Source organism: Athalia rosae, chromosome 8, assembly GCF_917208135.1.
Source record: "Athalia rosae chromosome 8, iyAthRosa1.1, whole genome shotgun sequence".
Lineage (NCBI taxonomy): Eukaryota > Metazoa > Arthropoda > Insecta > Hymenoptera > Athaliidae > Athalia > Athalia rosae.
In genome coordinates this window covers 5,826,460-5,840,367 of record NC_064033.1, presented here as the reverse complement: position 1 = coordinate 5,840,367, position 13,908 = coordinate 5,826,460, and the positions used below count along the sequence as shown (strand labels likewise).

The 13,908-nt window shown below is 42.6% G+C and overlaps 3 protein-coding genes across 4 annotated transcripts; 2 read left to right on the top strand and 1 right to left on the bottom strand.

Annotated features, from left to right (window-relative positions):
- The first annotated feature begins 55 nt into the window (after positions 1–55).
- LOC105686542 (cytosolic non-specific dipeptidase) lies at positions 56–2,750 on the top strand. The gene is made up of 6 exons (XM_012401469.3): positions 56–466; positions 543–613; positions 1,000–1,450; positions 1,514–1,942; positions 2,023–2,496; positions 2,583–2,750. Exons 2-6 carry the CDS (start codon positions 573–575, stop codon positions 2,625–2,627), a joined length of 1,440 nt encoding a protein of 479 aa, XP_012256892.1. The 5' UTR covers positions 56–466; positions 543–572; the 3' UTR covers positions 2,628–2,750.
- LOC105686541 (alpha-L-fucosidase) lies at positions 2,656–5,120 on the bottom strand. The gene is made up of 6 exons (XM_012401468.3): positions 4,390–5,120; positions 4,077–4,328; positions 3,608–3,970; positions 3,302–3,520; positions 3,000–3,223; positions 2,656–2,917 (listed from the first exon to the last, which is right to left on the bottom strand). Exons 1-6 carry the CDS (start codon positions 4,682–4,684, stop codon positions 2,822–2,824), a joined length of 1,449 nt encoding a protein of 482 aa, XP_012256891.2. The 5' UTR covers positions 4,685–5,120; the 3' UTR covers positions 2,656–2,821.
- Positions 5,121–5,294: 174 nt separating this feature from the next.
- On the top strand, positions 5,295–13,644 carry LOC105686606 (splicing factor 3B subunit 1). 2 transcript variants are annotated; one of them, XM_012401580.3, is made up of 18 exons: positions 5,295–5,486; positions 5,676–5,854; positions 5,925–6,011; positions 6,092–6,218; positions 8,105–8,184; positions 8,242–8,409; positions 8,483–8,699; positions 8,770–9,174; positions 9,256–9,719; positions 9,793–10,443; positions 10,502–10,627; positions 10,705–10,926; positions 10,993–11,175; positions 11,269–11,457; positions 11,529–11,704; positions 11,788–12,060; positions 12,138–12,354; positions 12,446–13,644. In XM_012401580.3, exons 1-18 carry the CDS (start codon positions 5,459–5,461, stop codon positions 12,602–12,604), a joined length of 3,951 nt encoding a protein of 1,316 aa, XP_012257003.1. In that variant the 5' UTR covers positions 5,295–5,458; the 3' UTR covers positions 12,605–13,644. The 2 variants fall into 2 exon arrangements, with proteins under 2 accessions (XP_012257003.1, XP_012257004.1); XM_012401581.2 differs by lacking the exons at positions 5,295–5,486; positions 5,676–5,854; positions 5,925–6,011; positions 6,092–6,218 and adding an exon at positions 6,225–7,733.
- Positions 13,645–13,908: the final 264 nt, after the last annotated feature.

Sequence of the window (13,908 nt, the reverse complement as noted above, 5' to 3'; positions counted from 1 at the left end):
GTATTTTTCCCCGATCTTTTAACTGCAATAAAAGAAAAAAAAAAAAATACAAAATAATCGATTAATCTGAGGTCGTGGCACAAACTTCATAACCTAATAAGAGTTGAAAATTTCGTAAGTTGCAGCCAAGCGAGTCGTCAGTTCATTCCATTTTCAGGATTGGTTTTTTTTTCAATAACGCCAGCCTTCTCGCTCGTCCACGATAAAACGTGATAGTAATTAGATATTCTCATTCCGCCCATAAGAATTGTGTGCAAATGCAGGAGTAAAGTGCAAGTAATCAACCGGAACAGTCATATTGACAGAACAAGAGAGAATAAGGTTGCTCAGATTAGATAAATTTTTGTAATCTACTGTCACTGCTGCTGGGCTCACGAACGCGATAAGGCTGATTTTTATACTATAAAAGGCACTCGTCCAAGATAATTTCTTATTCGTGAGGATCCTTCTGCTTGTCATTCGCACCGTGAGTCTTGATTCATTTATATTCCTTTGGACTTGGGACACCTAAAGCTAAATATTTTGGTTATTTTTTTTCCAAGTAATCCAGAAAGGCTAAGTGAAAGTGCACCATGGCGCTCCCGCTACCTCCAACTTTGAAAAAATTGTTCAGGTGAGTCTGGTCTATAATTATATATAAGAAAAGTAGACTGTTGTTTCCGTGTTTTTGTTCTTTGCAATAGTTGATTGTTTCAGTAAGCGGTGATTGTACTTTGTTTCTTTGCCAGGTATTTTATTTCTCTCATCGATTTGCAAAAACATTTAAAATATATATGTGGCTAGTTTATTTCCATGGTAATCCGGTGGTGAAATTGATAGGATGTCGAACAGCGATAACACAGCTTAGTTGTAAGCTTCCCAAAGTCGTGGAGATCGATAACCTGTTATATATTCGGACAATCAACGTCTACTGGAGACGCATCTTTGAATTTGTATTCTGATAATGTTATCACCGAGATACTTATCTTTGATAACACCCTGTTTTTCTTCACCCCGCAGCTATATCGATGCCCACAAATCTGAGTACATAGAAAATCTCCGTGAGGTGGTAGCCATAAAATCTGTCTCGGCATGGCCGGACAAAAGGGGGGAAATAGTGAAGATGATGCAGTGGGCTGAAAAGAAGCTCGTAGAATTGGGTGCCACAACCGAACTAGTGGACATTGGAAATCAGACACTTCCCGACGGCAAAGAAATCCCACTGCCTCCGATTCTTCTGGGAAACCTGGGCTCCGATCCAAAGAAGAAGACCGTCCTCTTGTACGGTCACCTTGACGTACAGCCCGCCTTGGTCGAGGACGGTTGGGACACGGAGCCCTTCACTCTGGTCGAAAAAGATGGAAAGCTTTTCGGGAGAGGAAGTACGGATGATAAAGGGCCCGTCCTTGGCTGGATCCACTCCCTGCAAGGCTACAAAGCCATCGGGGAGGAGATCCCGGTCAACATAAAGGTAAACCTCTCCGGGCTCTGGAGAAGCTAGGTATTTATTGCTCAAATAATATTTTTTCTTCAGTTCGTTTTCGAAGGCATGGAAGAAAGCGGAAGCGAGGGTCTCGACGACCTCCTCTGGGCTCGCAAAGATACTTTCCTCAAGGGTACGGACTACGTGTGTATTTCCGACAACTACTGGTTGGGTACCACAAAGCCTTGCATTACGTACGGCCTCCGTGGAATCTGCTATTTCAGCCTGGAAATTGGCTGCGCGAGCAAGGATCTTCACAGTGGGACGTACGGCGGATGCGTCCACGAAGCCATGTCCGATCTCGTATTCCTACTGAACACTCTGGTGGACGTTAACGGTCGCATCCAAATCGATGGGATCTACGACAATGTTGCCAAAATCACGGATTCCGAACTCCAAAGTTACAAGACAATCGAATTCGATGTTGATGAATTCCGTGGCTGCGTGGGGACCAGCCGACTACCCCATAAGGAGGATAAGGTACGAGTCCCCATCAATTTCTCCCTAAAATTCAAGGGAGATCGTTGCAGACTTTCTAATTTTTCCAATGCCCGATCCAGACTCAACTTTTGATGCACCGTTGGCGCTACCCCAGCCTCTCTCTACACGGTATCGAGGGAGCGTTCAGTGAGCCAGGCGCGAAGACTGTGATACCACGAAAGGTCATCGGCAAATTCTCCATCAGGATAGTGCCGGACATGACACCCGACGAGGTGGAAAAGAAGGTGGAAGCTTACCTCAAGAAACACTGGGCGACAAGGGGCAGTCCGAATACGATGAAACTGAGCATGGGTCACGGTGGAAAGCCATGGACAGAGAACCCGGACCACCCCCACTACGTGGCAGGTCGCAAAGCTACGAGGCACGTGTACAAGGTCGAACCAGATTTGTCTCGTGAAGGTGGTTCCATTCCCGTAACACTTACTTTCCAAGAAGTGACCGGCAAAAATGTTCTTCTGCTACCCGTTGGTGCCGGCGATGACGGCGCTCATTCCCAGAATGAAAAGCTCAACGTACATAACTATATCGAAGGCGTAAGTAGTCTGATTCATAAAATGGAGCTTATATCAAAAAAGGATTCGGCACTAATCACGTTTCTTTTTCCTTTTTTGCTTCACAGACAAAATTACTTGGAGCTTATCTCTACGAAGTTGGTCAATTGTAGGCCTAAATCGTCTTGAAACATCTGTGAATAGGTATGAAAGTCGTCTGATTATTACATTCTGTACTATAATAATGTTGGTATGTAACTACATTTCATACGTGAATAAAAATTCATATGTTACTATATCTTGTGTACAAATATTCTATGCTTAGTATTACGCGTAGAATTAATAATAATGGTACGATATTTGGTATTTACTTCACTTTTTCGAATCGAATCGTCCATGCGGGTTCTCCCTTCTGCGCGCTTGATGGTAAATGTATGATGACATAGTTGTCATTTTGGACCCACTGCAATAGAGAAAAATCAGAAGAACAGCGTAAATATTATATTCAACATAACTTATTTTGAATTGATCATGTTTTTCGGTACCTTCAGACGTTTGGAAGTCGAGAGCAAGTATATTTCAGCATTTTGTGGCAGTTGGATTGCCCCTAGACGTAACAAGTCATTAGCAGGCCAAGACAAAAGAGTCGCGTAAACCTTCTGCTTGTCTGCACTCTGCGTATACCAGACGTCACCAGTTATCGTGTCGTTCTGTACGGTCCAAGGTCTGCTGCTATAAATTGCCTCTCCATTCGTGGCTAGCCACGCTCCTGAATGAACGTTCAATTTAGGTACAAATGTAGCGATATCGAATAATTTTTTACGATAGATTTTGGCATGACAGATACCTAAGCCACGCAGCCTCTCCTCATAAATAGGTGAGATGATCCCGTCTTTGGTCGGTCCAACATTCATCAGGAGATTTCCACCGCAGCTCACTGTCACTACTAATTCTTTGACCAACTCCTTTAACGTAAGGTAGTCTGCTAGAGGTGCATTCCTTCGGAAACCCCAAGATTTCTTGTCGATCGTCATACAATTTTCCCACTTGTGAGGCTGGAGTACACCTGATAGAAAATATATGGTTTCATAATCGGTGAGTGCATTAAACAGGAACAATTATAACGGTAGAATGAAATCTTGTCCATTGTTACCAGGGTTATATCGATCTGTACAAGTATAGAATCCTCCATGGTGACATGGCATGTTTGATCCCCACCTGTCATTGACTACGACGGTATCTTTGACAGGACTGTCGTTGTATAACCAGGCTAAAAATTCCTTCGATTTCCAGTACTCGTCAGACGCATCCCAGTCTCCGTCTGACCAGACCACTTCGGGCTGATATTGTTCTACCAGCTCAAGAAGTTCGGGAAAAATTTTTTGCGTTGCGAACATATCAGTTTCGTAGTTGTTCTCCTTGTCGTGAAGGTACATAGGATTAAACCACTCGTACATGGAATGATACAGCCCAAATTTCAGATCTGTGTTATTTCTGACTGCCTGTGCTAATTCTCCTGTAATATTATGAATAAATTATTCTTTTTTCTTCCCACAGGAACTACGACGGATGTTTTCAATCGGTAGCAAATAATAGAATGGTATATGACAGAATCAACGAACCTACTAGATCCTTATGAGGCCCAACATCTACAGAATTCCAGCTGAAGGAATATTTTGAAGGCCACAAAGTATACCCCTCATGATGTTTGCTTGTTAGTACAACATATTGAGCTCCTGCTGCCTTGAATAGTTCACTCCACTCGGTGGCATTGAAAAATTCAGCAGTGAAATCTCGGGCAAAATCTTGATAGGTAAAGTCCGGAGGATAACGCTGCTTCATGAATTCATGATACTTTCCATCGGGAGCCTCACCTGGACAGATGAAATAGCATTTCTGAAGGAGAACTTGCAACTTTTGCTTCGAGTTGCTTACCCTTCCAGTTACTCCAAAACCATTCAGAACCAAAGCTAGGAACGCTGAATACACCCCAGTGAATGAAAATTCCAATTTTCCCATTTTCGTACCAGTCTGGTATCGGTCGTTTATCCAAACTATCCCATGTTGGCTGGTACCGCTCTTCACCAACGTCAGATTTTCTTTTGTGCAAAGAAAAGTCTTTGTTCCATTGTCTATCATTGTCGTTCATTGTTACAACGTAACTGTCATGTTGATAGGCATATCGTGTAGGTGTGCAGGTGCATAAAAGTAATATTGCACTTAAAATCATGGTGATCGATGTCTATGAATCCTGACGACTAGTTTTATAGTACGACGACAGGACCAAAGACACTAATAAACATAGCCACGACAGACTACCGACTGTTGTGTAGTTCCATTAGCGACAAGATAACGAATTTCTGTTATCGAATTCGAAATAAGTGGGAGGTGTGAATAACAACAGCAGAATTTGTTGCCGACAACCAGAGCAGTATCAATCTTTACTCAGGTGCCAAATCCCGGCTTTGTCATGGGCTCTACGTTAGATGTGCTAATGCCCCTCGAAAAAAAAGGGTCGCTTAATGTCAGGTCTCTAGATTTAGAAACCTCATTTTCTAAATAACAAGTACATCATTATGCGAGGGTAAAAAAATGTTCAAACAGAGCTCCAATTTTCACTTTGTTTGTAGCAGATCGCCCATATTGAAACCGGTAGGTAATGGCGTTGATGCTTGAAGCGTTGAAAGAGACATCTTTGTTGGGTTGCAGGGAACAGTCCTTGCTAGACGTTTTTACCATCTGCTTCTTGTGGAAAGGTCTATCTTCTCTGCAGTTCCGAACGCATTTTCAACCGCCATCTTAATTGCACATAATCATAAATGTTAATCGGTTGATTGTCTATGTCGTTCAATCTATTGCAACGATTGAACAAATAGGTTGTCGTTGTGGTATCAACGTATACCATAATTTAATCTTGATAGTATAAGCTTAACTTTAACAACATTATTATTGCGTACAGAAAAGGGGGTAATTTTTGTGGAAGTGAAGTTCGAAGCCGCTAACCATGGATTCCATTCCTCGAACGCACGAAGGTAGATTATTAATTATCGTTAAAACGACACGCTTATTGTGGCACAGCCCGAGCAAGCGCGAACTGGCAATGCCGATTCACTTCACAGCTTGTCATTATGCACACAGCTTATTCACAGACCATTATCACAATTATGTGTTAGAGTAGAGCATGCAGAGGATTCTCAGCCCACATATTTTCATTCTTACAGACATCGAGGCGCAAATTCGAGAGATCCAGTCCAAAAAGAAGGAGATACAAAGTACCCTCACTGAAAAAGAGCAAGTAGGCTTGGGTAAAACTGGATTTTATGATCAGGATATATACGACGGTACCAACAACAAGTACGATGGCTACGTCACATCGATCGCAGCCAACGACGAGGTTGAGGTAAGGATCTCTGGGTCATAGCGCGTCTGACATATGTATCAAATTCACTAACGACAACCATTTTTGTTAGGATGAAGATTACGAACCAAACTCATTTAGTCAAAGTAAAAGGCCAGGCTATAATGCTCCGGCAGCTCTGCTCAACGATGTTGCACAGGTAAAATACCTACATCCTGAAACCATGGAGTTTTCAATCGTTGAAATTCATCTCACGCATTATTGAAATGTTCGTTACAGAGTGAAAAAGATTACGACCCATTTGCTGACAGGAGACGGCCAACGATTGCTGACAGAGAAGACGAGTATAGGCAAAAGCGACGACGCATGATCATCTCCCCAGAACGTGTTGATCCATTTGCTGAAGGTTGGTAATATTTTTTAAATAGGAGTACCCAGTTTTTTAAGTGCAATGCAGGTAAATTTTATCTATGTCTACCTAGATCTAAGTTAAACATTGCGATCCAATGTTCGTGATTTGATCTTTCGAACTAATTGTCTAATTCATCCACTCATTTACACGGAGCTATTGTAGAAGAAATAATTGAGTGGATGAAAGACCTATGTGTGCGTCGCTTCATTTATAAGTATCCATTGAATTTTTGACATCTTTCTGTTTTCATCCGCTTTATTTTCTTTCTCTTCATTTCATAAATTATGCGATTTGTAAATTAGGCATGTGCAAGATTCACGAATTTCAAGTTCGAGAACAATTTTCTATCGGTTGAAAGTGGTTCCTCTGTTGTTTTGGACAATGCGTTCAGATCTTGTGCATTTTATGCCTGCTCGCTGGTTTTTTTTTTTATCAACTTCAACGGCGTTATATTCCACTCAGGGTTGTTACTCTGGACCACACATGAGTAGCGAATGATACTAGTTTCATTAACTTGATAATTTCACTCTTGCAAATGCCTCAAAAACTAATAATTGTTGCGCCACAAAACATCGTAACAGAAGATTATGAGGTTAAATGTATAATCTAAAGCTGCGAATCTTGAGATAGCTGTTTGTAAACTATTCATTTTCATGTTTTCCATAAACGGACGGACATGACGTGCGATTAGTGATAGATCGATGCAAACCAACTCATTGGGCTTGGAAATTGAGGTACAACCGTCATGGTCCATCGTATTCATCTGTAGCTATCTTGTGGATAAAGTGAATAATCTACGTCGATAAAAATGTTTTAACGTTGTAAAGGGTTTGAATGGAACGAGCGAGTGAGTTTCTTGAAAATACATACTAATGTAAACATTTTTTTCCAATCTTAGTGACGGTCTGCACATTTGGAATCATCTGCTTACCGAGGATACTATGTCGAAGGTTAAACGACATTGAGTCGTAGTCAATTTTAAAGATTGCCTGTGTTATGAAATGGTATGATGAGACTTTTTGCCATGTTCAAGCAAATATTTGCCTAATTTTTTAGATCAATAGGCGTTACCGTTAGTCTTGTAACGACAAAAATATTTTCATCCTTTCACAAATCTGCATCTATAGCTCTCATTTCATGCATCGAGGATTGAAAACTTCCATAGTGCAATTGAGAAGACAAGCTTTGTTTCTCCATTTATCATTTTTTTACATACGGTTTATAATGATTGGATTTTGGTTAGGACTCTTGATCGTAATGAAATGTTTTGTATCAATGGTACCAGGTGACTTTGATTAGGTTATATGCTCGCCAAATTTTGCAATAGCAGTTCAAAAAGTTTCACCATATCCTACAGGCTGTAAATAAGATTATCCAGTCTAATAGAATGAGTGGTTTGAATGCCAATATTATTAATAACGAGAATGAGTTGATTTTTAGATGGCTAAAGTATTTTACGATGTGGAAGACTTGAGCGGGGCTCTGCTCCTTATGGCGCCAACCATTCACGTACGTATGCCAGATGTCGGCTACTGCTGCAGCTCTCTTAAAAACGAAATTAGTCGAGTTATTATTCTTGCAAGTTTCGTGGCAATTTGAAGTCCAGTAGTTTTGTTATTTTCTCTCATCGTCGAACAGTCCGACGCAGCGTGTCCTGTAGATAATGTTGTCAATTATTGTTTTGGAACAGTAATCACAACGTGAGAGCCAATTCAGTAGCTTACTCGGAATATGACTTGATATTCTGAGGGCATTGAACCAGATTTCATCAAAAATTTAATAGGACATAAAAATATCAGCAAAAGTTTTTAGAAGTATAAAATTTCATAGACGATCAACTAACAGTTACGCTTTGCGTGACCTCTGATTCATGGTTACAGGCGGTAAGACACCAGATGTTGGATCGAGGACTTACACAGAGATCATGCGCGAGCAGTTTCTCAAAGGAGAGGAAACGGAGGTAAATAGAATCATCAACCTCTAGTTGCTCTAAATAAAATCTGCCTCATGATTTCAGTTGAGGAAAAAATTGGTAGAAAAAGCCAAAGACGGTACCCTGAAGGCCAACGGGGAACCCAAACCTGCTCCAAAAAAACGTGGCCGATGGGATCAAACGGACGACACGCCAGCAGCAAAAAAAGCCGCTGGTACAGCAGCCACTCCGACCTCTTGGGATAATGCCGACGTAAGATCGATCCTCCCCTTGTGATATCTTGCTCAATTCCGAAGACATTTTCATTTGATTTTCATCCCCACAGGTTACACCAGCAGCGATACGGTGGGACGAGACCCCTGGCCACGGCAAGGGAGGCGAAACACCAGGGGCGACTCCCGGAGTGAGCACGAGAATGTGGGAAGCCACTCCGGGTCATGCTACACCAGGTGCGGTTACCCCTGGGCGTGAAACTCCTTCGCACGACAAGGCTGCGTCCAATCGAAGAAATCGTTGGGACGAAACTCCAAAAACCGAAAGAGGTAAGTACAGATTAGGTTTAGGTCATCAGCTCCATCGACGTTTCGTTGAACGCCTTTGATTCCGTTGCAGAAACTCCTGGACATAACAGCGGATGGGCTGAAACTCCAAGGACCGACAGAGTCGCCGGTGACCTGATACAGGAAACCCCTACGCCGTCGGCCAGCAAAAGACGCAGTCGTTGGGACGAGACACCGTCGAATCAAACACCTGGTTCCATGACCCCGCAAACGCCTGCGACGCCGCTCACCACACCTCATCAAAGTTCCATCCTAACCCCCAGCGGTGTCACACCCACCGGGCCAAAGGCGATGGGACTAGCAACTCCGACACCTGGTCATCTGATGTCGATGACTCCGGAGCAACTTCAAGCTTATCGTTGGGAGCGTGAAATCGACGAGCGCAATCGACCGCTCTCCGACGACGAACTGGACGCCATGTTTCCCCCTGGCTACAAAGTACTCCAGCCACCCGCAGGTATTTGAAAATAATTTTAAGCGGATGTTATGAATGGGATTATAATCAGCGCGTGATACGATAATCTGTCCCCCATTTCAGCGTACGTCCCGATTCGGACTCCTGCGAGAAAGTTGACCGCCACTCCGACCCCCATAGCGGGTACTCCCCAAGGATTTTTCATACAGCAAGAAGATAAGAGCGCCAAATTTGTCGACAATCAACCCAAGGGAAACCTGCCCTTCATGAAACCGGAGGACGCCCAGTACTTCGATAAGCTCTTGGTGGACGTCGACGAGGAGTCCCTGAGCCCGGAGGAGCAAAAGGAGAGAAAAATAATGAAACTTTTACTGAAAATAAAGAACGGCACTCCGCCCATGCGCAAGGCGGCGCTGAGACAGATCACGGATAAAGCCAGAGAGTTCGGGGCAGGGCCTCTCTTCAACCAAATCCTTCCGCTCCTCATGTCACCCACCTTGGAAGACCAAGAGCGTCATCTCCTCGTCAAGGTCATCGACCGTATTCTGTACAAACTGGACGACCTGGTCAGACCGTACGTCCACAAAGTGAGTTTGCATTTTAGAAAATCAATGTGAGGAGTGCAAAATTGGGAGAAAAACCAACAATTTCAATTTCCAGATACTCGTGGTGATCGAACCGTTGCTCATCGACGAAGATTACTACGCTCGTGTCGAGGGCAGAGAGATAATATCGAACCTGGCGAAGGCCGCGGGATTGGCTACGATGATCTCCACGATGCGACCCGACATCGACAACATCGACGAGTACGTCAGAAATACGACGGCCAGAGCGTTCGCTGTCGTCGCCTCAGCCCTGGGGATCCCATCTCTGCTTCCCTTCCTCAAGGCCGTGTGTCGCAGCAAGAAATCGTGGCAGGCGCGGCACACCGGTATCAAAATCGTTCAGCAAATCGCCATTCTGATGGGATGCGCCATACTGCCTCACTTAAAAAGTCTCGTTGAAATCATCGAACACGGTCTGGTCGATGAGCAACAGAAAGTCAGAACGATCACCGCTCTGGCCATAGCAGCCCTGGCCGAAGCAGCTACGCCCTACGGTATCGAGAGCTTTGACTCCGTGCTGAAACCTCTTTGGAAGGGTATTCGTACCCACAGAGGCAAGGGGTTGGCGGCCTTTCTGAAAGCTATCGGTTACCTCATCCCTCTCATGGACGCCGAGTACGCGAATTACTACACTCGTGAAGTGATGTTGATCCTGATCAGAGAGTTCCAGTCTCCGGATGAAGAAATGAAGAAAATCGTCTTGAAGGTAATTCTAGTTTTTCTTGCTCTTCGACTCACCTTGTAATCCTACAACTTCATTCAAGGTCGTCAAACAATGCTGCGGCACGGACGGTGTCGAAGCTCAGTACATAAAGGATGAAATCCTCCCGCACTTCTTCAAACACTTTTGGAATCACCGTATGGCTTTGGATCGCAGAAATTACAGACAGGTTTGTTGAAAATTCGCATCGACAATCAACGTTGAAAATTATACCCAAATTTACTCTGACCTTAATTATTTTTACAGTTGGTCGACACGACGGTGGAGATTGCAAACAAAGTTGGAGCATCGGAGATAATAAACAGAGTGGTAGATGACCTCAAGGACGAAAATGAGCAGTACAGAAAGATGGTTATGGAAACTATTGAAAAGATAATGGGTAACTTGGGAGCTGCTGACGTGGACTCTAGGTTAGAAGAACAACTCATCGATGGCATTCTTTACGCATTCCAAGAACAGACGACAGAGGTAATGAAACAAAAATTCATCAACTGCGATCATTGAGAAAACTCTGACGTATCTTTTTCCCCCCAGGACGTCGTAATGCTCAATGGATTCGGAACCATAGTCAACACCCTCGGTAAAAGGGTTAAAGCTTATCTCCCCCAGATATGCGGTACAATTTTGTGGCGTCTCAACAACAAGTCGGCTAAGGTACGACAACAAGCTGCAGACCTGATCTCACGTATCGCCGTAGTTATGAAAACTTGTCAGGAGGTAAGTTGAGAAAACTAAAACTATCATTAATCTTGTTTGGCCCGACAAAAAGAACTCGAGTTTAATTTTCACATCCCCAATTACGCCGTTTAGGAGAAATTAATGGGTCATTTGGGGGTCGTTCTATACGAATACCTCGGTGAAGAGTACCCAGAAGTATTGGGAAGCATTCTAGGTGCCTTAAAAGCCATCGTCAACGTCATAGGAATGACCAAAATGACGCCACCGATAAAAGATCTGCTGCCACGTCTGACGCCAATTTTGAAAAACAGACACGAGAAGGTGAGCCTTGTTCGTCGGAGGGCTCCACTCGTCCCCAATCGCCCTTCTTACCAATCGTTTAATCTCCACAGGTACAAGAGAACTGCATCGATCTGGTTGGTAGAATCGCGGACAGGGGACCTGAGTACGTTTCCGCTCGAGAGTGGATGCGAATTTGTTTCGAATTGTTAGAATTACTCAAGGCGCACAAAAAAGCGATCAGAAGAGCTACGGTCAACACTTTCGGATACATCGCAAAAGCGATTGGGTAAATTGCGTCATCTTTATCCGATTATATCTGTCATTCTTCATACTTCACAAACTGCATCCTCGTTATATTTATTTTTTCAGACCCCACGACGTATTGGCAACGTTATTGAACAATCTGAAGGTTCAAGAGCGGCAGAATCGCGTCTGTACGACAGTTGCGATTGCTATTGTGGCGGAGACCTGCAGTCCCTTCACGGTTTTGCCCGCGCTAATGAACGAGTACAGAGTGCCGGAATTGAATGTTCAGAACGGTGTGTTAAAATCACTCTCATTCCTTTTCGAGTACATCGGAGAGATGGGGAAGGACTACATCTACGCCGTAAGCCCGTTGCTCGAGGACGCTCTCATGGACAGGTCAGTGAATCTTATTCTCTACGATCTGATAAAATCACGGCCACCTAATATCCCTCTCTTCCCCCGCGAAAAACTAGGGATTTGGTGCACAGGCAGACCGCTTGTGCCGCCATAAAGCACATGGCATTAGGAGTTTATGGATTCGGTTGCGAAGACGCTTTGATTCACCTTCTGAATCACGTATGGCCGAATGTCTTTGAAACATCTCCTCACTTGGTTCAGGCTTTCATGGACGCCGTTGATGGTCTTCGGGTCGCGTTGGGCCCGATCAAGATTCTGCAATACACGTTACAAGTGAGTTCGAAAAGAATCAATATCGACTGAAATTCGTGCGCACTGTTTCGAATCGATCAACTATCGTTTCATTTTCATCGTCTGTTCACAGGGACTGTTTCACCCCGCGAGAAAAGTTCGCGACGTTTATTGGAAAATATACAATTCTCTTTACATCGGGGGACAAGATGCTCTCGTGGCTGGGTATCCTCGTATTCTGAACGACCCAAAGAATCAATATATTAGGTACGAATTGGATTATCTTTTGTAATAGAGGTATATCAAATCATAATCTATGAAGTATTTTAATCGAGACGCAACATAAGGTGGTACGTGCAAGTTTTTCATGGAGGTCGATCGACGATCGATCACAGCTTATAAATTGCACTTAGTAACCGAAAGCATTTTTAGAAATTAAATCACATTATAATTATCATTGACACGTGAACACGTGTGATAGGATTTCGAATGGCGAAGAAAATGAGAAATAATGAATTAACGAATGAATTCCAGAAATTTATAATTTGTCGTGACCAAGTTCCGAGGTTATATGTTATTTGTCGAAAGTACCGGTACCTTTTTTTTTTTTTTAAATCCAGTACAGAACTCTTCGTGCAATTGTAATTTATGTACATTCATAAACTCTGTCAAATTAATGACAATAAACAGCTCCGCATAATATAAATTAAATTAACTATTCGCAATTTATGCGACCACCTCTATACACGACAATTAACAGACGATGCACTTTATTATCACTACATACCTGTATAAGTTATACGCGTTTAGTGCTTTCGAGTTTAGATTCTTTTTCCTAAAAATCAAAAGAATATCACAGCGAATGACAAGTGTAATGTTACGTCTATCTCTGCCAGGTGTGGGCTGCTGAAAAATTTCTAAATATGACAACGAGACTACGGATGTTGAATGAATTAAACTAATATACAGTAACGGATTTAGTTTCTTTTTGCTGTTGAACAAGATGAGAGTGACGTCATTATTAAACTCACGATCTTTCCTTTGTGCAGCTAATTTATCCAAATTTTCAAATTTCCAAATAAGGTCATGACGCAACATCACATTTGAATATCGTTCGAATCTAGATTCACGTCACATTCACAGATTGTCCCAGTGTAGGTAAAATATTTTCAAAACTTACAATTTGCCATCGATTCCACCTGGTTGGTTCCTCGACTATCCTACAAATTTTACTGACGAAAGACAATCTGTTCGGCATGTAGATCACGTATGTATTTGGTATAACTATATTCAATGTAAGTTTGATAATAAATCAGAATGTATTAGAAATTATTTCACGTACTTAGAACATATTACCGATTTTTCTTCACGACGTGTGATTCCCCCCTGAAATTTTCAGCGACAATTGGTTCATCGATTCATCGATGGACGATCTGTTTATTTCAAAGTATTTCTTTTTGCTCTCGATGAGAATTTACTCTGTATCTACCTTACCTGAAGTAAGTACTAGAAAAAAAATAAACAAAATTTTATTTAATATAAAATAGATATATTTCGAACTGTGATACACTTATTTTTTTTCTTTCGTTTCGTTTT